General features: G+C 46.1%; 1 protein-coding gene, 1 long non-coding RNA gene and 1 other non-coding gene across 5 annotated transcripts in view; 1 reads left to right on the forward strand and 2 right to left on the reverse strand.

Annotated features, from left to right (window-relative positions):
* The window catches only part of LOC134341630 (uncharacterized), a 364,862-nt gene that overhangs the window by 83,381 nt on the left and 254,029 nt on the right, over positions 1 to 27,452 (reverse strand). The window lies entirely within an intron of this gene.
* Positions 1,335 to 3,753, reverse strand: LOC134341646 (probable G-protein coupled receptor npr-8). The gene is given in 3 exon segments (XM_063039540.1): positions 1,335 to 1,942; positions 1,945 to 2,232; positions 3,687 to 3,753. Coding segments are annotated over 3 exon segments (963 nt in total).
* trnai-uau (transfer RNA isoleucine (anticodon UAU)) lies at positions 27,054 to 27,147 on the forward strand. Its single transcript has 2 exons — positions 27,054 to 27,091; positions 27,112 to 27,147. It is a non-coding gene; the product is annotated as a tRNA-Ile (tRNA).

The raw sequence follows: 27,452 nt of genomic DNA on the forward strand, positions 1-27,452 counted from the left end.
TTCCAAAGGATAAGTTATTTGAGAGGTATTCCTTTGTATAATATAACACGCAGGTTTGTGAATGGTGCGATCTGTGTCTTTTCTGAGGGATTCGGGCTGGTTACTGGTTTGGTAACTGATTTCGAACAAAACGCCGTAAATTACCAGTCAGCACTTATGGTAGAGGACAGTAAATAGATGCTGGCTTGGACAACGGCCAAACGAAGGTGACCCAGGTCAGGCAGATGACCTCGAGACGAGGTTGAAACGTAGCGTTTGAACTGATACAAACTGTTTAATAGTAAGGATCTTCGAATGCAAAACTGTGACAACTCTCCGAGGAAGAACAATCGGGGACAGTTGAAGTTAATAACCCCATGTCGGATACGTGGACATTAGATCGGGAACACCTAGCCAGCATAGGCACCCGCCCCCCCTCGCCAGGGTATTACCTTTACCATTATTTGACTGTTCATGGAATGACAGGGAAATAGTAGGCGCGCAGATAGGTATTCGGTTGTGGAACTTTATTTTTAGTTGAGAAAGTAAAGTGACTTGTCAGTAAATACAAATTCTCTTTCTGTGCCGAAATGCTCATTATTACTAACGGGTAATCCTTGTAACGCATTGTCTCAATAACAATATCTACAAATGACGCCATCCGAAAGTCAGTACATAAGGGCATTAAACAATTAGGTGAAACAACAGTACATATGTAAATATTCAGAAACCCACAATACAGTACTCAACACGACTATTCTTGTAACTGAGAAGTGGCTGTGCAAGCTTATCCCTGTAGCTCAGGACTTACCAACCTGAGCTAAGAAAAAAAATGCAACCACAATAATAATATTCATAATAATTTACTTGTTTCAAAACTACACGTAGAATTGTAACATTATGCATTTCGCAATTAATCACCACTCACTCAGATAAACAGGATATAATTGTTGATTTAAAATTGTAATATTTTTGAAATCTTGTGTATATTGCTTGATTAAGCACTCTGCTGCGTTTAAATAATTCATTACGGGTTATATATGTATAAACTGTGTGAACTGCATACATCATCACGATTCGAAACCGATCTGAAAATATTTACAAAGAAAAACAAGTACAAGAGCGATGTTTACTGTAAGTTCGCGTCGATCGTCGGCTGCCTTTTTCTTTTATCTTCCGCAAAAAGTAGGGTGAATTTAAGATTTGGTGGGATACGGAGGTCGCAAGTGTTTGTTCTTGTGCTGTGTCTATCTTAGGCTCTAAACCTGTTTTATTCTCCTCACTGCTACGTTCTCCGATGACGCCCGTACTGTAGCTTCAAGATGGAAATCACTGCGACCGCATCTGAGAAGAACTTAAATTTTTTGTCTATTAATTAGCTCAATAATTGACATGAGCGGATATTTCGCTGCGCTGATGAACTGCTCTCTGAACTTGGACTGAGTTACCCCATAAATAAACGTGTTTGTGCAGCAACTTAATATCACCAGCATGTATCCCAATTGTTGAAATATGTATTCAGAATCGTTGTAATTATTTTGATCCAACCCGGCGATGGTGTTATAAAGAAACTCGGCAACATTCACCGACCACAGGACGATGAAGCTTCCGGAGGCGGTGAGAAGTGAGATCACAGACCTCCTCCTGCTCTCCATCTCTGGGTCACTGCGGTTCTCCGCCTTGCTCTGACCCCTCAGCCCCTCACGGACGCGACTAGTCACTAAAATGTGTCTGACTGTCCGAGAGTTGAACAGCAGTATTAACACCAACGGGATTAACGGCGTTACAACTGCAGAAAACCATCTAAATCCCACCCATCCGTGATCCGTAGAGTATCTCGGCTTTCGAATACAGTCCCATGGAATACTGTCAATCACTTTCGCAGGACGATATATGAAGAAGTAGGGCGCGTTGGTAAAACAGAGCAGAACGCCGGTTGTTGTCAAAACCACAGCCGCAGTTTCCCGGTGCAATATTTCGTTTTCAACTTCTGGTAACAGATGGCGACAAACCGATCAAACGTAGAAGTGACGGTAAACCAGCCAGAACATAGTTCCAGGGCATAGATCACACTGCGTACGGGGGTGATATCCAGGAAAGTCCCTGGGAAATAATAATAACTGACCCGCCATAGAATGACTTGAAAGATGATGATAAGTAGATCCGCCGTTGCCATGATCACCAGGTAGCGAGTGGTGCAGGTGGAGAGGCCGCACTTTCCCCGGCTCAGGATCACCATCGTCACGAAATTCACTGGGGAAACAGCAAGAAGTATGAGGGACACACATCAAAGTTGCTGGTGAACGCAGCAGGCCAGGCAGCATCTCTAGGAAGAGGTACATTCGAAGTTTCAGGCCGAGACCCTTCGTCAGAAGTATGAGGGATTTACTCTCTCGCGGTCCATGTGTTTCAGTGCAGAGATATGCTGGACATTGAGAACAATAAAACCTTGTGGACAACTCGTTTCTGGAATTTGAAAAAGGTGTAAAACGGTGCGGTGCTTGTTACTGGTAGAGGAGCAGTGTCACGGAAAGAGGCATTGTCAACTGATCGCCGGGGGCACTTTGGAGAAATCAACGTAAATCTCCCAGCATTGGGTTTTGACTCATGGGAAAGCCTGAAGAATTGGAATTTTTTTTCTCAGCGACGGTGATTGCCGCGTTCCAGTCACCTATGTTCTGGCATTCTCTGCATACCACGAAACCCGAGCTCTGTCCATTTACAAACTTCAAAGCAAATTTAGTTCTCCCGTTGCATTGTCTTCGTCTCCTTCTAGGCTCCCGTTTGTCACTCGCCCACAGGGTTTCACCGGATTCGCTTATTCAAATTCCGCAACTACTCGGGTTCCTTCACACTATAGCAAGGGATCGGATCGAAAGTTTCAATTCTCGCTTTTAAATATTCCCTCTGACCCGATTAACGTTGCAGATATTTTGCACGTTTGTGTTTAAAACATTCAATTTCTAAAGCAAAGACAATATAAGTACTTCAAAACGTCTGCCTCTTTTAGGAGTTACTCCAAACTACTGCAGCATTATTCTAAATGATTCAATGGTTATTGTTCCGGAGCGGAGTATCGCACGGACCTTATCACGCCAGCCGCTAACGGAAACCGCAGTGTTGGCTCTTAACTCCCGCTTCGCCACGGACAACAGGGTGTGGAAACAAACTCTGGCACACTAAAGCGCACACAGACCCTGATTTGAATTTTCGAAAACTCCCAATGGTTCCGAATCTGAGTCACAAGTGATGTCTACCGCTCTCCCCGAAATATCACGACGATCCTCTTCCCGCGTTCCCTTCAAACTTGCAGCAATTTATTTAAACACAGCGCAATACATTTATATTTAAGTTTAAAGCATATTACAATATTGATACGGAATAGCACAAAGTAGCCCGTAAAGGTGCCGAGGGGGTTGGATTATCGGACAGCGGCTTTACATTGATAAATCAAAACTCTCTGCCATGAATCCGCAAAATGACTCCATCTCCCCAATCTGCCATTCTACATTAGTTTCAGCTGCCGGTTTATTTTCAGTCGAAGCCACGGATTAAACTGTAAGGGAACCTCTGAATGCACAGATTGTTGTGTTACAATGTCGGTACCTCACTCACCGATACACCGGCATCACAAGGCTGTCGGTAACTGAACGAGTCCAAAGACCGCGCACACAGACTAGCAAATGTTTGTTCGCCGATGTTCTTACCAGGAACACCAATAACGGCAATGATCATGTAATATATCTTTCTCACATGGTAAAATGTTTCAAGCATGTTGTGTGAGATTCAGTCTGTCTTCCAGCTGCCCGCGATCTCGCTGAAGAAACTCTGAGCTGATGAATCTCCACGCTCATTCATTTATACTCGCTCCAGCACACCGAATATTCAATACTAAACAAGGCTGACGTGTCTCCCAACAGCTGGGAGCTTGATGCAAAATTTCAAAATCTCAACGACGAAGAAATGACGGTTCAGAAGTCAATGAATGTTGTTGTAAAACACTCTCGGTTTTATTATCGTTATTGTTGAAACAGCTGTCACGAAGTTTGGAGCCAGTATGAAGCAAAGGAATTCAATAATCTCCATATGACCTTCGAAATGATGCAAATGCTTAAACCGACAGAGCATCTGCATTCGTTACATATGTTCCAACAGTGACAATTGATTTGCAGATGAACTAAATTGGTAGCGTTGTCGACAATTAGGTCAATAGTCGTATTTATTTGTTTAGCAATCTGAATTGCACTTTCTCTGCAAATATAACACAGCATTGTTTAGGAACGAAGGAGATGTTCTCTTTACTCAAATTAAGGGGCTTCCCTTCCGCCACCATCAACACGACCCTGAACCGCATCTCTTCCATTTCACGCACATCTGCTCTAACACCATGCTCTCGCCATCCTACTAGGGATAGGGTTCCTCTTGTCCTCACCACCAGCCTCCGGATCCAGTACGGCATTCTCCGAAACTTCCACCACCTCCAGCGGGATGACACCACCAAGCACATCTTTCTCTCCCCGCTCTCTCTGCTTTCTGCAGGGATCGCTCCCTACTCGACTCCCTTGTCCATTCGTCCCATCCCCCATCCCTTCCCACTGATCTCCCTCCTGGCACTTATCCGTGTAAGTAGAACAAGTGCTACACATGCCCTTACACTTCCTCCCTCACTACCATTCAGGGAACTAGATTGTCCTTCCAGGTGAGGCGACACTTCACCTGTGAGTCGGCTGGGGTGATTTACTGCGTCCGGTGCTCCCGATGTGGCCTTTTATATATTGGCGAGACCCGACGCAGACTGGGAGACTGTTTTGCTGAACACCTACGCTCTGTCCGCCAGAAAAAGCAGGATCTCCCAGTGACCACACATTTTAATTCCACATCCCATTCCCATTCTGATATGTCTATCAACGGCCTCCTCTACTGTAAAGATGAAGCCACACTCAGGTTGGAGGAACAACACCTCTCCCACTTTCTGCTTCCCACAGACATCTCTCCCTACGCGACTCATTTGTCCATTCGTCACTCCCCACTGATATCCTTCCTGGCACTTATCCTTGCAAGAACAACTGCTGCAGCTGCCCCTACACCTCCTCCCTCTCTACCATTCACGACCCTAAACAGTCCTTCCTGGTGAGCCTGTTGGGATCATATTCTGTGTTTGGTGCTTCCGACGTGGCCTCCCGTATATCTGTGAGCTCCATCGTAGATTGGGGGACTGCTTCGCCGAGCAACTATGCTCCGTTTGTATAAAAAAGTGGGATCTCCCAGTGCCCACAGTGGCCACCCATTCTAATTCTGCTTCCCATTCCCATTCCGATATGTTACCCATGTCCTGCTCCACTCGAGTGTTGAGACCACACTTGTGCTGGAGGAACAACACGTTATGTTCCATTTGGGTAGCTTCCAAACCGATGGCATGAACATTGATTTCTCGAACTTTTGGCAATGACTCACACCCCGCAACTTCACCATTTCCGATTCCCTCTCTCACATGTCCTTGCCAGCCCATCGCCTCCCTCTCGTGCTCCTTCCACTACCCTCTTTTCTTTCTTCCCTGCCTTTCTGTTTCTTTCACCAATTTGCTTCACAGCTCTGTTCCTCACCCCTCTCCTTTCAAGTCCCATCAGTATACTCTTCAGTCCTGCCGACGGACTTTGGCCCGAAACATCGACTGTCCTCTTTTCCTAGATGCTGTCGGGCCTGCTGGGTTCCTCCTGCATATTGTAGCGCTGATTGTATATTCTGTTTTTCTATTCTGATCTGCTACCTCGATGTACTTATGTATTGACTGGTCTGAAGTGAATGACGCAGAAGAAGAGCCTTTCACGTGTCTCGTTACCCGGTACAGTAATAAGCCAAAGAGTCATCAGTTATTGCATGAAATTGATCAGTTTGTAAGATGGACAGTGAAGTGCAGGGAGAGGTCAATATTGAGGTATGCAGTGATTACCTTCATGGGTGAGTAGGGTTGGGATATTCACAAAGAGTGCTGATGTAGAGACGGACAAGAAATTGAAGTTCAAACATCAATGACGGTAGGGATGCGGATCGATAATGTGGTGCTTAATATATTTCGAATACCCGCCTCCACTGACAGGAAAGGTCATGATGCAATAATATATAAGATTGGTCCGATTAGAGTATCGTAACCTTTCTGCTCTTCACAAGTAACGGGTGTGATGGCAGTGGAGCTTCTGCAGAGAGATTTCAGCAGAAACTGGAACATTTCAGATTGCAGCGGAGAATGTGTCATTCTCTCCTTGAAGCAGAGGAAGAGGCGCTTCACACAGATATTTAAACATTATTAGAGTCATATATATGTTCCGTGTTGCAACTGATGTCTCCAATACAAAGTTCATAGGTAGAGTTTTGGCCCAAGTTAGCGTAAGGTGTTGACTCTCTTCTTTTCATTCCGATATAAGCGATTTACTGCACTTTCAGAGTCGTCACGTACCCCGTGACGGGTTAAAGTGCCAGCAGAAATAGAAAACACTTTGGAGTCTGGTATTGCTATTAACTAATGCTGTTTGTTAATAACTACGCCATACAGTCATATAAATTCAGATACATTAAACAGGTTAGGAAACATTATATGTATATAAGTGTGGAAATATATATAGAAACAAGCTTCTTCAAGCCTAGAGGTAAATGGACACAGTCTTACAATGATGAGTAGAGTCCAGTTCATTTCGTGGTGTTGAGTTGAGCAGTGATGGAGAGAGATATTTATACTCCAGGGTAAATGCCGAGAGAAGACAATTACGTCGATATTCCACAGATTCCACGACAACAATACAAAATAGAAATAGTAGGTTTTATCCCCGAAGTTTTTCCACTCCACACACGAAATATCACCTACAGTGATCGTCAACGAATATCCTTCCAACACAACTGGTACCGCACCCGAATTCAGCTACGGGACATCCCAAAGTGGTGGCCACAGGGTACTCCAACAGAATCCACGTATGGATCATCACCAACAGTATTCTATCACTGTGGTACCGTCTTCAAGTGGTAAAACTACCAACCCAGGCAAGGATTATCAGACACAGGTAGTTTCCACACAAGGTTACCCCAAACACACAACTGTGATAGCCACCTATCCAGTTCCACGACATACGAAATAACGCCAACCGTGATTTGCCACAGGGGTGCCTTTCATCAGTGATCCACCACACCCAGACAAGAGTAACACACAAGTGGTATTCACAAAGGTTTCCCCTCACCAGAGAACCCACTCCTGCAGATTAACAAATTGACAATCACAGCTTCGCATTCGGATAGAATCAAACTCACCCTTACGGGCTACTTAGAGAGCGAGTCCAAACAGTGACCTCTTTGTCACTCGGTTTCTTCTGTTTCAAACCTATCTCTCTTCTGTTCTCTTCCTGCAAACTTGTTCTAGTTGCAGACAAGTTGTGGGAGTCATTTATCAATACTCAGGATCGATCTCAACTCACTCCTTTTCGGGTCACTGAAAGTTTAAACCGGCGACCGACTCACTGGTGTCTTTCAATGACCGAATCCATCTTGACTCTGAGCCTGTGTTTCTCTGTGTCTGTAGCTGCCCCTGTAAAAGGCAAAAGCGCTGCAGGGAAACCATAACATCGATTGTCCATCAAATAACTCCACCCTCGGTTACCACGATGACTTACGCGCTGATCGTTGCTCTCTCTCTCTTCTCCTCTCTTTCCATGGCAACCCAGAAGCTGACAGCAGTAGTCAGTGTCCTTGTAAAAGTGTAAGCGCAGGCTGAAAGGCAGACTTTGCCCCTGTCTCTCTCTCAGCAGAAATCCAAAAGATAGTCTCAGTTCTTTCTTGTGCCTTAAAGTGACAGTCCACAGCAAAAACGAACCCCAGGGGTACATAACATGTTCTCTCCGCTAAATTAGAAGTAAATCTAATTTTAATTCTAATTTCCTTGATTCATAAATCTTTAATTCTTATTCCACTGTTCGGACTTATTCCCCTGTCTGCGGCGTTCTCAGCTACTATCGTGAGGTAGAGCATAAATGAGAGGGGCGGCTTCTCATCTGGCAACGATCGGGAAGGAAATGTGTTAACCTTTCTTACTCAGGATGAACAGCTGTCTCGCTGTTTCCGTGGTGATACCCATGTTCCTTTCTCTCTCCGCTTCGATAAAATCCAAAGGAACGGCCAGTATTTCAAGCTTCACAGAGGCCGAATAAGTTTCATGTGCTGTTTTGTCTTCACCGGCCCACAATCTGTTTTAAACCAGTCCAAGCACTGACACTGACCGCGCCAGTGTTTGCAGGGAAGAAGACTAAGTGGGAGTGCAGAAGAGGAATCTTTAATGACAAGCTGCACTCCATAATGTTGCTTGCTTTAAAAGCATGTTGTCAACCAGCTGCACGTAGCTCGGTGCTCTGTAGTGGCATCGGCGACAGCGGAAGGCAGGTGGAGAACCACATTACGCGGTGAGTTCTTGCTCCTTGCGTGTTTTTCCCCTAGTGGTAACAGAGACATCGAGGAGCAGATAGGGAGGCATATTATGCAACACTGGAATAATAATAACGTTTTTGTGACGGGTGATTTTAACTTTACTAATATTGACTCGCAACTCCTTAGAACAAGGGGTTTGGATGCGGTTGAATTTGCTGGGTGTGGTCAGAAAGGATTCCAGACGCAATATGCATGAAACACTCGGGTTTCCTCGGCTACATAAAGTCAACCTCCGACCCCGCCAAACATGTGGACAAAGTTTATTTGGAAACAGGGAACACGAGGTACTCTGTGCCATTCTCCGGAGATGTGCATGCATATATTTGCGGTGATTGCCTGTATGGTGGATCTTTCGATTTAAAGAACATTCAGTACTGGAAACACGAAACAGAAGTTGGGGTTAGGAATCCAAACTGGGACTTAGAATATATGATGTGGTGTTTTAATAAATTGGAAGAGATGGCGAGAAAGCATTAGCCACCAAAGGTTAACAGCAAGAAAGCAGAAAACCAGGCCCCTCAGAGGGCAGCGGTAACCCATCGAGACCCTCTGCTCCGACTGTCTCAGGCACCGGACTGTACCCTCAGATAACGCCCCACCTCCTTATCAGGAGCTCCCGGAACACATGGGATGGTTCTGGGTTTGTCTCAGCAACGTGATCACCAGCGGCAGAGGCAACGACAGCCGCCACCAGTGGGGCGGCGCTTAGAACAGTGTAAAGGTCAGAATCACAAGACCGCGGGACGGGCAGGGAGAATCCAGATTCTTCGGCGGGTACATGAATTGGTCTCGTCAGCAGAACTGGATCCAAGGCAGAGACGGAACAGGGCCCGCCGGTTCCGCAGATCAGGGGTTGGGTCAGATATTGGTTTTGTGAGATATGGCCATTTTAAAACCTTTGAGCCCGGCTGAGCCAATTCGGAATTATGCTCCCCACCCAATTCGGAAACGTGTGGCGGTGCTGAAGCGGTTGATCCAGACCAGCGAATTTTTCACCCCTTGCCGGGAGATATGCAGGCCCTACCGAGAATATTATAGTCCCTTGGCAGACGGCAACGGAGAAAATCCCTGAAGTAAGAATACATGCATCAGGGGACTCGACAGGAGACGGTCCAGCATCATCCAGGGATGTCATGATAGGATGGCTAAGGGATTGTAAGCAACCTGATAGCTAAACAAGTAACATACATCAAAGTTGCTGGTGAACGCAGCAGGCCAAGCAGCATCTATAGGAAGAGGCGCAGTCGACGTTTCAGGCCGAGACCCTTCGTCAGGACTAACTGAAGGAAGAGTGAGTAAGGCAGTGAGTAGGTGATTTTGGAGAACTCACGAGATGTATGCAAATGAACGGAGAAACATTTAGCGATTTTATTGCTAGATTTACCAATACGTGGGAAGCTAATGGAGGAATTCCTTAGAACATAACGAGTGCGACGCTGCTAAATTGCCTCGGACCTGAGGTGACCCACTCCTTCAAATTAACAAATTTGAATTGGCAAATACAAGACTGGACGGTGTATATAAATGTGCTAATAAATATGGAACGTAATAGCCTGCAGAAAGGGGGTTCTTCGGCCGGCTCAAAGTCCGTGTAATACTCCAGCGTTACCTGTCGCTGTTTTGTGGGGTTTGTGGGTTTTGAAGGGGTTTTGTGCGGGATTTCAAATAGTGCAACCCAGAACACCGTCTCCGTGATGCTGTCCTCAGAACAGCGGTTTTGAAAGAGATAATGTCCTGTGGATTGAAGACAGGCAAGGAGCCTTCGAGGTTCCGAAGGACGCGCTGAAGCAAGCACCAGACTTGGGTTTGCCTGACTATAGCAAACCCTTCGAGGTGTACGTAAGCTGAAAGGAGCACAGGGCAGTGCAGTGCTGACTCAGGAGTATGGGGCATTGAAGATACCGGAGAGTATTGGGTTAGGGTAGGTTTAGTATTAGAGTTAGGTAGGGTTAGGGTAAGGTTAGGATACGGTTAGGTTTAGGGTTAGGATTAGATCGGGGTAGGATTAGGTAGGTTTAGCTTTAGCTAGGTTTAGGGTTAGGTAGTTTTAGTGTTAGGGTTAGGTTAGGGTCAGTATTGACCCAGGAACATTGGGGACTAATGAGACCGGAGGCTTGCCATTCCACCTCATCGCCCGTGTGGTAAGGGAAATGCCAGGATGCCTGCGAGCTGTAGCCGCCACAACAGTGTTGGTTCAAAAAGCTGAGCCGCTACTGCTAGATTACGCCTGTACTGTCTTAACGCCCCTTAACGTGATGCTTCTCCTGATTTCGGCGGTGACCTTGCACCTTTACAAACGTCAGACCTACGGCGCATGAGGTAATTCTCCTAAGGTTAATTTATCATTAAGAGCGTAGGCACTAAACTCTGCCGCGTTAGTGCCTTTAGCAGAGGAAGGCGAACCACATGTCTGCATCAAAGCTGTAGAATTAGTTACCTCGCCCCTTTCAAATTTATTCTCTGTGTCGTTGGTTAATCCGAACCTGATATCATTCACAGATGGGTCTGCACGCAAACCCAATGATTATACAATACTGGCCGGATATGCGATGGTGACCCTCTTTGATCGCACGGCACCAAGAGCAAGCCGGCGGTGAAAGGGGAGGCAGAAAAATGATGAGATTTTTTGTTGCTCGGAATACTGAGATTTATAAACGAGGAGAATGCATTTAATACTTATATACGCCTTACATGTCTCAAGCTGTTGGGTGTTCCCAGCCAGACTCTCTTACGCAGAAAGTGGGGGTAAGTCAAGTTCTTCAATGCGTGTTAAAGAATCACTTGTTTGTGACATTAGAGAAAAGTGAACGCCCCGTCCCGAAATTCTCGTTTTTGAATTTGCCATCCGCCAATGAAATCTGCTTATGGACCTTGAAAAACCCCGTGCAGTGCGAGTCTGTCCTTCAAGCAATTCTGTTAAACAAGTTCAACAGTTTTTGGGTTCGCAAACCTGCACAAGAGGTTTATTCAAAAATTTAGCTCAATAGCGACCCCTCTGACTAATCTCACCAAAAAGACATCGTGATCTACTCGATGTCCCTGAGGGTTGACACAGCTGTCAGATAGCTCAAGAGCCGTTTTGTTACTGCCCCAGTTCTACGTTCACCTGCTCCCGAGCTACCCTTCCTTGTTGAGGTTGGGGCCCCTGATATTGGTGTGGGTGTGGATTTATCTCAAAAATTCACTGCGGACCAGAAACTGCATCCCTGTGCCTATTTTTTTCTGTCACTCGCTGAGGTGAATGAAGAAATCTGAAATAGAGAACTCCTGGCGGTGAATTTCGCACAAGAGGAATAATGGGATTGGTTTGAGGGGACTAGGCACCCATTCAGTCTCTGGACGGACCATAAGTACTTGACTTGTTTTTAGGACGGGAAAAGATTGAATTCCCCGCAAGCCTGGTGGTCACTGTTTTATTTTTATAACTATTTAATTTTATTATACCAAATCGTCTTGGTTCTAAAGATCAGAAACCTGATGCAATTAAGACCCAGATATGCTGCAGAAGTTGGGAGCCCATTACATCGGGCAAAAGGTTATTGATCCCGTCTCGTCGAGTTTATATTCCCAAGATCTGCAAGCCGTAGAAGAGAATAAGCGGGGTTCTTGGACTAGTCGATTATTTTTCCCACCTGCGATAACTTTTGTGATTCTTAAATGGGATCACACTTTTGAGATAACAGATCATCTGGCTATCTGCCGGACTCTGGAGTTCATTAAAAAATGCTGGTGGTCCGGCATATATATGGATATTTCGTTGCTCGTCCAGGGCTGTGATATCTGTGTCCAGTACAAAGATCTTAATTCCCTTCCTCAGGGACTTCTTCAACCTCTGCCCATTCCTTCATGCCCCATCCCCCGCCTTTCTCTAGATTATATTACCTGCCTGCCCCCAATCAATTCCTTCCCGCTATTTTAGTTGTGGTCCACGGGAATTCCAGTTCATTTCTCTAACTAAGCGATCGTCAGCGTGAGAGACAGCAGATATTCTTATGCACCGAATTTCCGTATAGGTGGTTATCCTACTGACTTTGTTTCAAACAGAGGTCCCCAATGCAGCTCCAAATTAGGGAAGCATTGTGAACGTTGATTGGGGCTACCTCTCTAGGCATTCCTCGAGGTTCCATCCTCAAACTAGTGGACAGAGAAAGAGGTCGAACCAGGACCAGCACCGAACCCTTCGCTGCCTTTTGTCCGGTTATCTGTCCTCTTGGAGTGACTATCTTATCTAGTCGGAGTTCGGTAACAATCCTCTTCAACGTTTATCATTTGGTATCACTCGCTTCAAGGACAATTGGATTTCAGCCGCCTCACTTCCCTGATCCGGAGTTTGGGATACTCTCAGCTGTACACTGTGTTCACAGGCACAAACAAAATTGGCTCAAGGAGAAAATACTCAGGCCAACGACCACAGAAAGAGGCGGCTTGGTCTTTATTTCTATATTGGTCAGCGGGTCTGCTTTTCACCTAAAGATCTTCCACTCAAAACTAGAATCACGGAAAATAGCCCCTCGCTTTACTGGTCTCACGAAAGTCATTAGGAAAATTAACCCGGTAACATACAAATAACAACTTCCCCGTTCTGCGAGAATTCATTCCACCTCTCATGACTGTACATTGAAACATTTACTTTGTAGCCCCTCTGTAGCCTCTCTACATGGTCCCTAGACGGCTTCATCCACGGAAGTTAAGGGGACAAATACAATACTTGGCAGACTGCGAGTGACTGGATCAGGAGGAAGAGTTTCGGTTCCTTCCAGGGATATTTTGGACCCTAAACTTATTTCAGAATTAAATCGTTTACAGATAGCCCTGGACCGTCAGGTGCCAGCCTTAGGGAGAGGAGTTCTGTCATAACCACGGATCGTCGGTATAGTATTCTGTGGTCTCTGTCGTTTGCTATTAATGTTTCATATTTTCTGCCTTTTATTAATTATAATTACAATGCATCGTCGCGCTTCGGGTTTTTATATGTGCTACAGGTTGTTCTTACCTAGCTGATGTATAAGCGGCAATTGTCTTTGGGTGCTTCCACTTACTTCTCCTCCAGAGTTTGCTGGTGTCCAAGAAAGCGTCCTTCGAATTTTCTCTCTTATCAGAATAGTTACTGGTAAGCTTGTCGAGAATCGGGGCTTTTAATTAGCTGGGCGTGGATTACTTCGTGCCGCGGAATGTATTAAAAATGCTAGTGCTAACACCTCGGTGTTAGTGGGACTGATCCTTGCCTAGTGAAGTGCTGGCCGAGTTAGTCCGAGTTTTCCAAGACGTTGTAGGTTCTACTGTTTCTTTTTTGTGTCTATTGTGAATAAACTCATTTTTTTTTTACCCTTCCGCGTCTCAATGTGATCCTGCCCTTGTGTCGGAAGATGCAGAATAACGTCCATGCCATGCACAATTGCACCTGTTCTGTGGTGCGCATAAAGTTTGTCCTATGAGCAAAATGTAACCATTTCCATAAAGGTGAGACTTAGTCAAAATATAGCGTGACCGACAATTTAATCGCCATGCTTTTCGAGCTAATTAGAGCTTTGTGAGGGCCGTCATTTTGTGTGGGTATAAGGGACGGGTAACCAAAGTTTCGAACTGTGCGGATTTCTGTGAGGATCGTCATTTTCTGGGGATAAAGGGGACGGGTGTCAGGAGTTGGAATTGATTGGAGATCTTTGGATATCTGCGAGGATCGTCATGTTGTGTGGATATAGGGGACGGGTATCAGGAGTTGGCTTAAGTTCCAGAACGAAGGTCAGGACACACATCAGATTATGCAATAGAACATGAAAGCCTAGTTTATGAGCACGAATACAAATTCCGCAAATAGATATATATCGAATTCACTGGAAAGAGAGAGGTAAGTATCTGTTTTACTGACTGGAATGTCTAGGGATGTGAGTCAAAGCCCGCTGCTCCTCGCCTTTCTGTAATTTCCATCAATCATTTTCATGCAGGCTCCGCAGGCCGGAGTTCTGAAGGTGTTCCGTGAGAAGTTGGGGTCGGAGGCGAAGTTGGAGCGAGCGGAGTGGAGACAAGTTGGAGCTGAGTTGTTGCGGAGCCCGTCCACCTAAAATAAATAGGGAGGTCTGTATGTCAGGTTGGATCTACACAACCAAAACCGAGGGAATGTCTCCTGTCCGCGAAATATGAGGAAATAAGCGAATTCTATTTGCAATGTGCAAGAGGAGGTTAACGCTTGGGCAATTAGATCTCTACTGATGTTTGGCTATTTAAAAAGCCGCGTGTTTAGTGGTTTATGACGACGGCTATAGGCAAGAGGGAAATACACTCCAGCTGTGAAATGCAAGTCAGAGATGTTGCAGGAAATTAAAACTATTAAGAACGTCGGAAATATCGGCAGTAACAAAACCGTTTTCTGCGCTCGATGCTCACAATGTTGAGTCTTTCTCCAAGAAAACACAAAGCAATACTTCATGCTCGCTTTGACTCCCAGTTCCCGCGTGTCTGTGTTATTCGGTCTCCATCCTCAACGCACTCTGATCTCTGACTGGAGGCATGGTTCCAGCAGCATTAAAAGCGAGACTGTGTAATTACATTTCATCTTCCGCAAGCGCGGTACACTCAGTTCTTGTGAGGTCCATGAAAGGAATATTGGTATTTCCGCCCGTTTGCCCGCCTGTCACTCTTGTCTGACTTTTCCGTTGTCTGTCTGTTTCTGTGCGTGTATCACGCGTCTGCCTGCCTGTCAGCCCTCCTTCTCTAACTCCCCCTCATCTCTCTCTCACTCACACACACACACACACACACACACACACACACACACACACACACACACACACACTTCCTCCCATCTCTGTCTATTTCTATCACCCCACCCTCCTTCAGTCCTCATTCGCACAAAGACATATGTATAACACTGACGCCTGGTCTGAAGCACAATTCCGAATTACAGTTGCTAAACGTAGAAACATTTTGGATGCACAATTTCTTTCGAACATTCTGCCTATTGCAGAAATGTATTATCATCATCATTATTATTGATATAGAAACACAAAAGAATGGGAGGGTTCCGACATGAAAGTTTAACAATATTTATTTGCATGTACTCTGTCCAGCTGGCTGACTGTTTGGAAATGTACTTTTTATTATTGTGAATACAGACACACAAAATATGAGAGTGGTTCCCGTGCTCTGCGTGGCGCTGAACCTGGGGAATATGGGAATGAACGTAGCGCTGGACGCTGGGAGATCGCGACTCTTGCTGATGACTGGGCGTTCAGCTCCGTCCCCGCAATTGGACATGAGGCAGCGCTGAACAGGGACGAGGTCCTGGGCTGTTGGGCTGAGCTCATTTCGCAGCTTTTTTAAAGAACCGGACTACTGAGGTGACTGGATATTTCATCGCGCTCTTTACCTGCTCCCTGAACTTGGACTGAGTCACTGCGTAGATAAAGGTGTTGGTGCAGCAACTTACGTTCGCTAACGCGTAGCCAACTTGTGCCAAAACATTTTCGGAACCAATGCTGGCCTCTCCTGTCCCTTTGACCTGGTAATAGACGAATTCTACGACAACCGTCAGCCACAAGAGGATGAAGCTGCCAGAGAGGGTGAAAAGTAAAATCACAGACCTCTTCCTGTTCTCCATCTCCGGGTCTCTACTGTTCTCCCGTTTGCTCTGACCTCTGAGCCCTCTCCGGACACGACTGGCCACCAATATGTGCCGGACTGTCAGAGCGTTGAGCAGCAGAATTATAGCGAATGGGAGCAATGGTGTTAAAATAGTATCGAACCAGTCAAGTCCAAGCCAACCTTTGTCAGTGAAGTAGCTTGGCTTGGGACCGCAGAACCACGGGAGGTTGTCAATAATCTTCCCAGGTTCCGTTGCGAAGTAAAACGGAATATTTTTCAGACACAGAAGAAGTCCGGTTGTTATTTGCACCACAGCCGCAGTTTTCCCGGTGCAATATTTAGTTTTCAGCTTCTGACAACAAATGGCGACAAATCGATCAAAGGTGAATGTGACGGTGAACCAGACTGAACAATTTGTGGTTATTCGACGGAGTACGTGGATAACAGCGCACACAGGAGTGATGTCCAGGAAACTCAGTGGGAAGTAATGATATTTGATTTGACTCAGGATTACCTCAGTGACAATGACCAGTAGATCCGCCACCGCCATAGCCACCAGGTAACGAGTGGTGCAGGTGGAGAGGCCGCATTTACCCCGGGGCAGGATGATAATCGCCAGTAAATTCACTGTGTTGTCAAAAAAAAAACGGACATCAACTGAATGTTCCATGGATCTGATGCCGAAATCAAATCTCTTAGCGAAATAACATGGATTGGGTCAGAGCTTGTCATCCAAAGTAAACATTCTGCAGCACCTCGGGAACCTCCCTTTTTGGGTTAAAGTTGGATTGGATCGATCAAAACACTGGCTCATTGGTTTCAGGCAGCATTTGTGAAGTAAACGGGTGATTTACGACCCAGGTCGAAGCCCTGTATAGCGACAGGCACAATATTCCCCACCCAAAACGTCGAATTTCCTTTGTCTCCAAAGATGCTGTTTGACCCGTTGACTTCCTCCAGCATTTTGCCCTTTTATTGCAGACCCCATCATCTGCCTCCTCTTACATCCTTACCGTTGCTGTCAATGGTGATGGTGGCTCCCAACACCCCGATTGTAAATCTAGTGACTGTCAATCCCAATAGTGGTGAACAGAGTAGCCGGCAGTGATGGGGTCCCATAGTGCAGAGTGCACATTGATGCAGGATCATTAGGCTATATGCTCCACGCTGGACTGTAACTAACAATTAGACATCTATTAATCTATCAGTTCATATCAATAATACTTCTTTTACTTTATTGAGACACAGCCCAGGGTAGGCCTAGCATTCCCCCATTTTAATCCTATCTAATCATGAGACAATTTACAACTAATCTAACAACCGGTACGGCTTTGGCCTGTGGGAGAAAACAGGAGCACCCGGAGGAAACGTGCACAGTCACGATGGGAACGTACAATCTCCTTACAGGCAGCGGCGGGTATTGAGCTAGTACTGTAAAGCGTTGTGCTTACCACTGCACAACCTGGCAGCCCAAAATACTTCTCAAAACTTGTGCACGGCCACTCCTTAAAGCTCAAATCATAATACTTTGTTGCTTCATTAAAAGGCAGATCTGTCTTCAAGTATTTACCTTCATGAAGAGGATTCCCCGATGGTATCTGTTTTACACTTACCATAGCTGGCAAAATTACCGTTACGAGAGTGTCAGCAGCGCGCACAAGGAGTGACAGAATTTAAAGCATTAATCTCGCTTACCAGGAACTCCAATGGCTGCCATAATCACGTACAATATTCCACTGTCACTTGCAAATGTTTGCCACATTTCTGCCGATGATTTTCTCGGCAGTCTTTCCGAGTGAAACACTGGCATGTCAATTTACCTGAGTCTTTATAACATTTTCGAGCTCCACCGGGACGTGTTTCAACACTTCCCACGAGCAACAGCAGAGTACAATTCCTACAGGGCAGCCTAAATTTCGTTAGCGGTGATGTAATTGTGAGATTCAAACAACTGGAAAATCTGACATTGCGGGAGACACGTGATTCTTGCATCATGTATTTGGCAATGCAACTCCAAATGCCTGTGGCCCCGTCAAGAATGAATTAAGCATCTCTAAAACTATGCATAATTAATTAAACTTCTCAGATGTTTACAATAGACGCAACGATGAAGGGTCTCGTCCCGAATCCCCTTTCCCGTCCGCCTTCCTTCTTCAACCCATTTTTTGCCCCCACCTCAGAGGTCCCAGATTATGGGTGAAAGCTGAATATGTTAAGGGAAATTGAGGAGGGAGTTTCTTCACTCTGAAGGTGATGAGAGTGCGGAACGGGCTGCCTGTGGAAGTGGTGGATCCGGGTTCGATTTCGACATCGAAGAGAACATTGGAAAAGTATTTGGTTAGGCGTTGTCCGGTGGGTGGTTGTGCAGGTAATAGGACTAGGCAGAAAAATTAATTCGCCATTGACTAGAAAGGTCAAAGGCCCTGTTTCCTTGCGCTTGTGCTCAGTGACGTTAATAATATTCTGATTTGTAATTTTCACAGTTAGTTCTGTGTTGCTAATAAATGCACCTAGAAATTTCCGGAATTGGTGAAGAAGAAGATTGGAGAGATTGCGAATGGGAGGATAGGCAGATGATAGAGAGGGGACGCGCTCAGACCAATTGTTTGAGATGAGTCCATTTTAATGCGAGGAGTAATATGAATAAAGCGGATGAGCTTAGAGCATGGATCAGCACCTAGAGTTATGATGTTGTGACCATTACAGAGACTCGGAGGGTGCAGGGGCAGGAATGGCTACTTCAAGTGGCAGGCTTGAGAAGTTTCAGGAAGGACAGGGAGGGAGCAATAAGAAGTGGGGGTGTGCCATGTTGATCAGAGATAGTGTCACGGCTGCAGAAAGGGAGGAATTCATGGAGAGGTTGTCTACGGAGTCTCTGTGGGTGGAAGGTAGGAATAGGAAGGGGTCAATAACTATACTGGGTGTTTTTTATAGAACACTCAATAGTAACAGGGACATCGAGGAGCAGATATGGAGACAAATCTGGAAAGGTGTAATAATAACAGGGTTGTTGTGGTGGGAGATTTTAATTTCCCAAATATTGATTGGCCTCTCCCAAGAGTGCGGGGTTTAGATGGGGTAGAGTTTGTTAGGTGCCATGGTCCGGTCCGTGAAGTCCGCATTCCATTTAACGGTCCAATCCATGGACTCAGGACTCCGGGTCATCCAGCTGTCCCTTGTTTCGGTTGGGTTAAGCATAGGCACCTGATTCCCATCTTGGGGCTTGGAATATTAGAGTAGATTAGATTATGAGGACACGCAGTCCTCTTTTATTGTCATTTAGTAATGCATGCATTAAGAAATGATACAATTTGTTCGTCCAGAATGATATCACAGAAACACAAGACAAACCAAGACTAAAAAAAACTGACAAAAAACACATAATTATAACATATAGTTACAACGGTGCAAAACAATACCGTAATTTGATGAAGAACAGACCATGGGCACGATTAAAAAAAAGACACAAGGTCTGTCGAATGTCCCATCATCTCACCCAGACGGTAGAAGGAAGAAAAACTCTCCCTGCCATAAGCTTCCAGTGCCGCAAACTTGCTGATGCAGCATCCTGGAAGCACCCGATCACAGTCCGACTCTGAGTCCACCCGAAAACTTCGAGCATCCACCCACCCCTTCGACACCTAGCACCTAGCACCATCTCTGCCGAACGCTTCGACCCCGGCCCCGGCAACAGGCAACTGGCAAAGTCGAGGATTTGGGGCCTTCCCCTCCGGAGATTCTCCAACGCGCAGTAGCAGCGGCAGCGAAGTAGCATTTCAGAAGTTTCGGCTACTGTGGGAAGCGCGGGATGAGATGGCTGAGGCTCTGGCAATGATCTTTGCATTATCAATGAGGACGGGACAGATTCCAGAGCATTGGTGGATTTCGGACGTTGTTCCCTTATTCAAGAAAGAGAGTAGGGATAGCCCAGGAAATTATTGGCCAGTGAGAATTACTACAGTGGTTGGTAGTTGATAGAGAAAATACTGAGAGGCAGGATTTATGAACATTTGAAGAGGCATAATATAATTCGGAATGTTCAGCATGGCTTTGACAAAGGCAAGTCGTGCTTAACGAGCCAGATTGATTTTTTTTGGAGGATGTGACTCAACACATTGATGAAGGTACAGCTATAGTTGTAGTGTACTGTATATGGATTCGAGCATGGCATTTGATAACGTTCCCCATGAAAGGCTTATTGAGAAAGTAAGGAGGTCATTGCTTTGTGGATTCAGAACTGGTTTGCCCACAGAACTTAAAAAGTGGTTGTAGACGGGTAACATTCTGCATGGATGTTGGTGATCAGTGGTGTGCCTCAGGGATCTGTTCTGGGAACCTTTCTATTTTTGTGATTTTTATAAATGAGATGGATGAGGAAGTGGAGGGATGGGTTAGTAAATTTGCTGATGACACAAAGGTTGGGGGTGTTTTGGATCGTATGGAGGGCTGACAGAGGTTACAAAGGGACATTGCTAGGATGCAAAACCGGGGTGAGAAGTGGCAGATGGAATTCAAGTCAGATAAGTGTGAGGTGGTTCATTTTGGTAGGTCAAATATGATGTCAGAATATACCATTAATGGTTAGACTCTTGGCGGTGTGGAGTATCAGAGGGATCTTGGTTTCCGAGTCCATAGGACACTCAAAGGTGCTACGTAGGTTGACTCTGCTGTTAAGAAGGCATACGATGCATTGGCCTTCCTGAATCGAGGGATTGAGTTTAAGAGCCAGAGGTAATGTTGCAGCTATATAAGACCCTGGTCAGACTCCACTTGGAATACTGTACTCAGTTCTGGTCTCCTCACTACAGGAAGGATGTAGAAACCATAGAAGGGGTGTGGAGGAGATTTGCAAGGATGTTGCCTGGACTGGGGAGCATGCCGTATGAGAATGCATTGAGTGAACTCGGCCTTTTCTCCTTGGAGTGACGGAGGATGAGAGGTGGCCTGATAGAGGTGTATAAGATGTTGAAAGGCGTTGATCGTGTGGATAGTCAGAGGCTTTTTCCCAGGGCTGAGATAGTTTCCACAAGAGGACACAGGTTTATGCTGCTGGGGATAGGTACAGAGGAGATAACAGGGGTAATTTTTTATTCTGAGAGTGGTGAGTGCGCGGAATGGGCTGCCGGCGACGATGGCGGAGGCGGAAACGATGTGGTATTTTAAGAGACTCCTGCATGGCTACATGGGGCACAGAAAAACAGAGGGCTATGGGTAAAGTTGAGGCAGTTCGAAGGTAGGGATCATGTTCGGCAGAGCTCTGTGGGCCGAATGGCCTGTATCGTGCTGTATGTTTTCTATGTTTCTATGAATGCACTCGGAAATTTCCTTAATGGGTGAAGAGGTTGCCCAGTGACTATTCCCGTGGTCATAGACACCGGGACGTCCTATCACTGTGCAGGTATGTCCTCTCCATTCGCTTTCACTCAGCCTGTCACTCATCAAGTTCACTGATTACAACAAATCACAGAACTCCCAGTGAAGGGAACCCCGAAAGAGGATTCCCCGCTTTTCCTCAGTCTGGTTTGTGTGGAATGTCTTCCAGTCCCAGAGAATGATCTGGGAATTCTGTGTGAAAATGAGGAATGGGCTGACAATGTTGGACAAAATGCTGAAAGACTTTTTGGAGCTCGGCATGTGAAACAACACACTGAACTGAAAATCGCATTAAAACATTTTAGAATAGCAGTGCTCTAGGACAACAGTGTCCTGGTGCTGGGACCCAGGATGTCACGGACCGATTGCAGGGCATCCTCAAGAGTGAAGGTGAACACCCGGAAGTGGTGGTGCATGTCAGCACAAATGACGTGGGGAAGAAGAGGAAAGACATTTTACAGCGCGGCTTCAGGGAACTCGGAAGCAGGCTGAAAAGCGTACTTCCAGGGTGGTTATCTCCGGTTTGCTTCCAGTTCCCCGTGCTGGAGTGGTCGAGAACAGGGAGATAATGGATCTGAATGTGTGGCCGAGGAACTGGTGCAGGAAGCAAGGGTCTACATTCTTGGACCACTGGGGTATGTTTCGTGGTAAGGATGAATTGTACAAAAGGGACGGGTTGCACCTTAATAAACGGGGCACCTGCACTCCGGCAGGCAGGTTTGCCTCTGCAACACGGGTGTGTTTAAACTAAGTAGATGGGGGGTGGGGGGAGTTGACAAACTGGAAACGTAAGGATGGAGATAAAGGGAAAGTGAGAATAAGAAAAGTTAAGAAAGATAGCAGAACCAACAGAGCAGAAAGCTCAAGAAGGGATCGTACAGTATGGCCAAGTGAAATAGGAATTGATATGGGAGGTGAGGGGAGTAATGAATTCAAAGTATTGTATATGGATGCACGGAGTATAAGAAATAAAGTGGATGAGGTTGAGGCACAGTTGGAAATTGGTAAGTATGATGTTGTGGGAATAACAGAGACATGGCTTCAAGTGGACAGGGCCTGGGAAATGAATATTCAAAATTATACGTCCTATCGAAAGGACAGACTGATGGGCACAGGGGGTGGGGTGGCTCTGTTGGTGAGGAATGATATTCAGTCCCTTGCGAGGGGGGACATAGAATCCGGAGACATAGAGTCAGTATGGATAGAACTGAGAAATTCAAAGGGTAGAAAGACCCTAATGGGAGTTACCTACAGGCCCCCAAACAGTTGTCTGGATGTAGGGTGTTAGCTGAATCAAGAGCTAAAATTGGCATGTCGCAAAGGTAATGCTACAGTTGTTATGGGGGATTTCAACATGCAGGTAGACGGAGGAATCAGGCTGGTACTGGACCCCAAGAAAGGGAGTTTGTGGAGTCCCTCCGAGATGGATTCTTAGAACAGCTTGTACTGGAGCCTACCAGAGAGAACGCAATTATAGATTTAGTGTTGTGCAATGAACCGCATTTGATCAGGGACCTCGAGGTAAAGGAGCCATTAGGAGGTAGTGACCATAATATGATCAGATTTAATCTACAATTTGAGAGGGAGAAGGGAAACTCGGAAGTGTCAGTATTACAGTTGAACAAAGGGAAGTATGGTGCTATGAGGGAGGAGCTGGCGAAAGTTCAATGGAACAATACCCTAGCAGGGATGAGAGTGGAACAGCAATGGCAAGTGTTTCTGGGAATAATGCGGAAGGTGAAGGATCGGTTCATTCCAATGAGGAGGAAAGATCCTAATGGGAGTAAGGGGAGGCCGTGGCTGACAAGGGAAATAATGGACAGAGTAAAAATAAAAGAGAAGAAGTATAACATAGCAAAGACTAGTAGGAAGCAGGAGGATTGAGAAACTTTTAAACAGCAACAGAAGGTAACTACAAAGGCAAAACGCGGAGAAAAAAATGAGGTACGAAGGTAAACTAGCCAAGAATATAAAGGAGGATATTAAAAGCTTCTTCAGGTATATGAAAAAGAAAAAAAAATGGTTAAGACCAAAATTGGGCGCTTGAAGACAGAAGCGGCTGAAATTATTTTGGGGAACAAGGAAATGGCAGAGGAGTTGAACAGGTACTTTGGATCTGTCTTCACTAGGGAAGACACAAACAATCTCCCAGATGTAATAGTGGCCAAAGGACCTAGGGTAATGGATGAATTGAAGGAAATTTATATTAGGCAGGAAATTGGGTTGGATAGGCTGTTGGGTCTGAAGGCAGATAAGTCCCCGGGACCTGATGGTCTGCATCCCATTCTACCTAAGGAGGTGGCTTTCGAAATCGTGGACGCATTGGTAATCATTTTTCAATCTCCTATAGATTCAGGATCAGTTCCTGTGGATTGGAGGGTGGCTAATGTTGTCCCTCTTTTCAAGAAGGGAGGAAGAGAGAAACAGGGAATTATAGACTCGTTAGCCTGACGTCGGTTGTGGGAAAGATGCTGGAGTCAATTATAAAAGATGAAATTACGACACATCTGGATAGCAGTAACAGGATTGGTCCGAGTTAGCATGGATTTACGGAGGGGAAATCGTGCTTGACTAATCTTCTGGAATTTTTTGAGGATGTAACTATGAAAATGGACAAGGGAGAGCCAGTTGATGTAGTGCATCTGGACTTTCAGAAAGCCTTTGATAAAGTCCCACGTACGAGATTAGTAGGTAAAATTAGGGAACATGGTATTGGGGGCAGAGTACTGACATGGATTGAAAATTAGCTGGCTGACTGAAAAGAGTCGCGATTAACGGGTCCCTTTCGGAATGGCAGGCGGTGACCAGTGGGGTACCGCAGGGTTCAGTGCTGGGACCGCAGCTGTTTACAATATATATTAATGATTTAGATGAGGGAATTAAAAGTAACATGAGCAAATTTTCCGATGACACAAAGCTGGGTGGCAGTGTGAAATGTGTGGAAGATGTTATGAGAATGCAGGGTGACTTGGACAGGTTGAGTGAGTGGGCAGATGCATGGCAGATGCAGTTTAATGTGGATAAATGTGAGGTTATCCACTTTGGTGGTAAGAGCGGGAAGGCAGATTATTATCTAAATGGAGTCAAGTTAGGAAAAGGGGAAGCACAACGAGATCTAGGTGTTCTTGTAGATCAGTCACTGGAAGCAGGCATGCAAGTACAGCCGGCAGTGAAGAAGGCTAATGGCACGATGGACTTCATAACAAGGGCAATTGAGTATAAGAGCAAAGAGGTCCTTCTGCAGCTGTACAGGGCCTTGGTGAGACCACACCTTGTCATGGTCCGGATCGGGGTCTCTTTAAATTTACTTTGTTTATGTTACGATCCGGACCGTTGACTGCCTGTTTCCCTTTGGTTTCCTGTTTTCCCGTCTCCGTCGGCCTTGGTGATTAGAGGCAATTTACTCTCGGCTGAACCGGTAGTTCGTCGTCTCCGGCTTTCAGCTGTTCGGCGCGGGAGAGTCTGCAAAGTCACTATAGGTACGGCGTGCCAATGTCATCTGGCCGGAGCAAGCCTTGTCTCCGCCCGGAGCGAGTGCCGGTAATTCGCCTTTCCTCACCGGAGCACTCCTGTCAAGTTACCTCGCCAAATCGAGCCTGCAAAGATTCCTCACCGAGGTGGGTCCGTCAGTTAACCAGCCGGAGGGAATCAAGAACCGCTGTCTACTGTTCCCGGGCCGAGTCGAGAGCTCGCCACTACCCGGAGGCTCCAAGTCTAGTCCTGGCTCCAGGGGCATTCAAGTACCAAGTCCAGTCCTGTTCCTGGCGCATCCAAGTTCCGAGTAAAATCCCGGTCCTGGCGGCATCCAGGTTCCGAGTCAAGTCCCTTCCCTGGCGGTCTGTGGTTCCTGTCCTACCACTACGCCCCCCACCCCCGCCCCGTCTGAATCCCTTTTCTGCCCCTCTCGCCTCTAGCTTTCGTCTGCAGCCCTCGCCAGCACCTCGGTCTAGTACTATCGCTGGAGCTAGATAGGTACTGTCTGGTGTTCTTTCGTGTTGGTCTTGTCTTGTCCTCGCCTCCGCGGGGTAAGTCAGGCCGGCTTGCCGTTGCCCCGCGGGGGGTCATGAGTCCCGGTCCTATGTCCTGTACCCAAGGAGGGGTCCCGACTGTGTTCTGTGTATGTGTCCATGGTTCCATTACCTGCTCTCCCGAGACCGAGGCTCTGCTTTTCTATGTTCCTCCTCTCCCTGGCCCATGTCATGTCCTTACCTGGTTCTGGAGTCCGAGCCCGAGGCAAGCTCCAGGTACTGGGTCTTTGCCCAGTCTCGGGCTCGGAGTCCATACCCTAGCCTCTTCATGTCGCCTCTAGTTCTGGGATCCGATTCCGAGTCCAAACCCAGACCCTTGGTCCCAGTCTAGTCATAGTCCTGAGTCCTTGTCCAATTCGCTATTCCTGCTTCTGCCTTGCTCTCCTGGTATCAAACAATAAAATGCCTGGAGTGCACTGCCCAGTACGGTGGTAGAAACAAAAACATTAGAAGCTTTAAAGAGATCAGATCCAAAATTCAGAAAACAAAGAATAGCGTTTATTATCGCCAGCATGTGTTGTGAAATTTTGTAACTTACCAGCAGTAGTTCAAAGTAATACATAATATCGAACAAGAAAATAAATAATAATAAATAAGCAAATCAATGATAGTATACGTATATCGAATAGATTAGAAATCGTGGAAAAAAGCAGAAATAATATATATTTGAAAATTGAGGTCGTGCTTATGGGTTCAATGTCCATTTAGAAATCGGATGGCGGAGCAGAAGAACCTGTTTCTGAATCGCTGAGTGTGTACCTTCAGGCTTCTGTGCCTCCTATCTGATGGTAACAGTGGGCAAAGGGCATGTCCTGGCTACTGGAGGTCCGTCACAGTGGAAACTTTCTGAGGCACCGCTCCTTGAAGATGTCCTGGGTCTTCGTAGGCTAGTATCCACGATGGAGAGGAACAAATTTTACAAACCTCTGCAGCTTCTTTCGGTTCTGTGCAGTATCCGCCACCCCCCCTCCCGCCCATACCAGACAGCCATGCAGCCTGTCAGAATGCTTCCCAATGTACATCTATAGAAGCTTTTCAGTGCATTGGTTGACATACCGAATCTCTTCAAACTCCTGATGAAGTATAGATGTTTTCTTGCCTCTTTATAACTGCATCGATATGTGGTGACCAGGATAAGTCCTCAGAGATCTTGACACCTAGGAACGTGAAACTGCTCACTGTCTCCACTTCTGATCCCTCTATGAGGATTGGAATGTGTTCCTTCGTCTTACCCTTCCTGAAGTCCACACTCAGCTCTTTCGTCTTGTTGATGTTCAGTGCCAGGTTGTTGCTGCGACACCACTCCACTAGTTGGCATATCTCACTCCTGTAGGCCCTCTCTTCTCCATCTGAGATTCTACCTACAATGTTTGCATCATCAGCAAATTTATAGGTGGCATTTGATTACTCGATATGCACATGGATGTCAGGAAGATCGAGGGATGTGGACATGGTACGAAGTAGGGATTAGAGTTTGAGTATCTTTGATTTGCTGTTTAGATGCTACGGCAATACACTGTGGGCTGAACGGCCTTTTCAGGTATATTTCTATGCTCTTTGCTCCACGATATAGGGATTTCTTCCATTTTTTCTTTCCAGATATTTAAAACGAAGTGTTTGCAGCACTGGGCTCTAGTGGCGCAATCGGTTAGCGCACGGTACTTATATGGCAGTACACGGCGGAGAAATGCCGAGGCTGTGAGTTCGAGCCTCACCTAGAGCACTTGTGATTTTAATGTTTGCAACGCCCAGGTGACTGGGCGTTTCTCAAGCTGAGCATTCAGCTGAAATGCTATATTTAATTTTGTGTTTGTCAGACACCCTGCTTATTACTTGCATTTAACTTCGAAGCGATGCACCTTTGATTTTGATCTGAGCAAAGAGAGCGTGAGCTTACAAGTTTTGCAGGAGATCCACCCTTATTAACTAAAAGGCATGTGCCCGCGGGGCTGCACGCATTCTCCCTGTTTGGTTCTTTCGTTCAACACGCGTAACCTCACTTCCCGATGTTGAACGTGTCTGAGGTGG

Source organism: Mobula hypostoma, unplaced genomic scaffold (genome assembly GCF_963921235.1).
Source record: "Mobula hypostoma unplaced genomic scaffold, sMobHyp1.1 scaffold_36, whole genome shotgun sequence".
NCBI lineage: Eukaryota > Metazoa > Chordata > Chondrichthyes > Myliobatiformes > Myliobatidae > Mobula > Mobula hypostoma.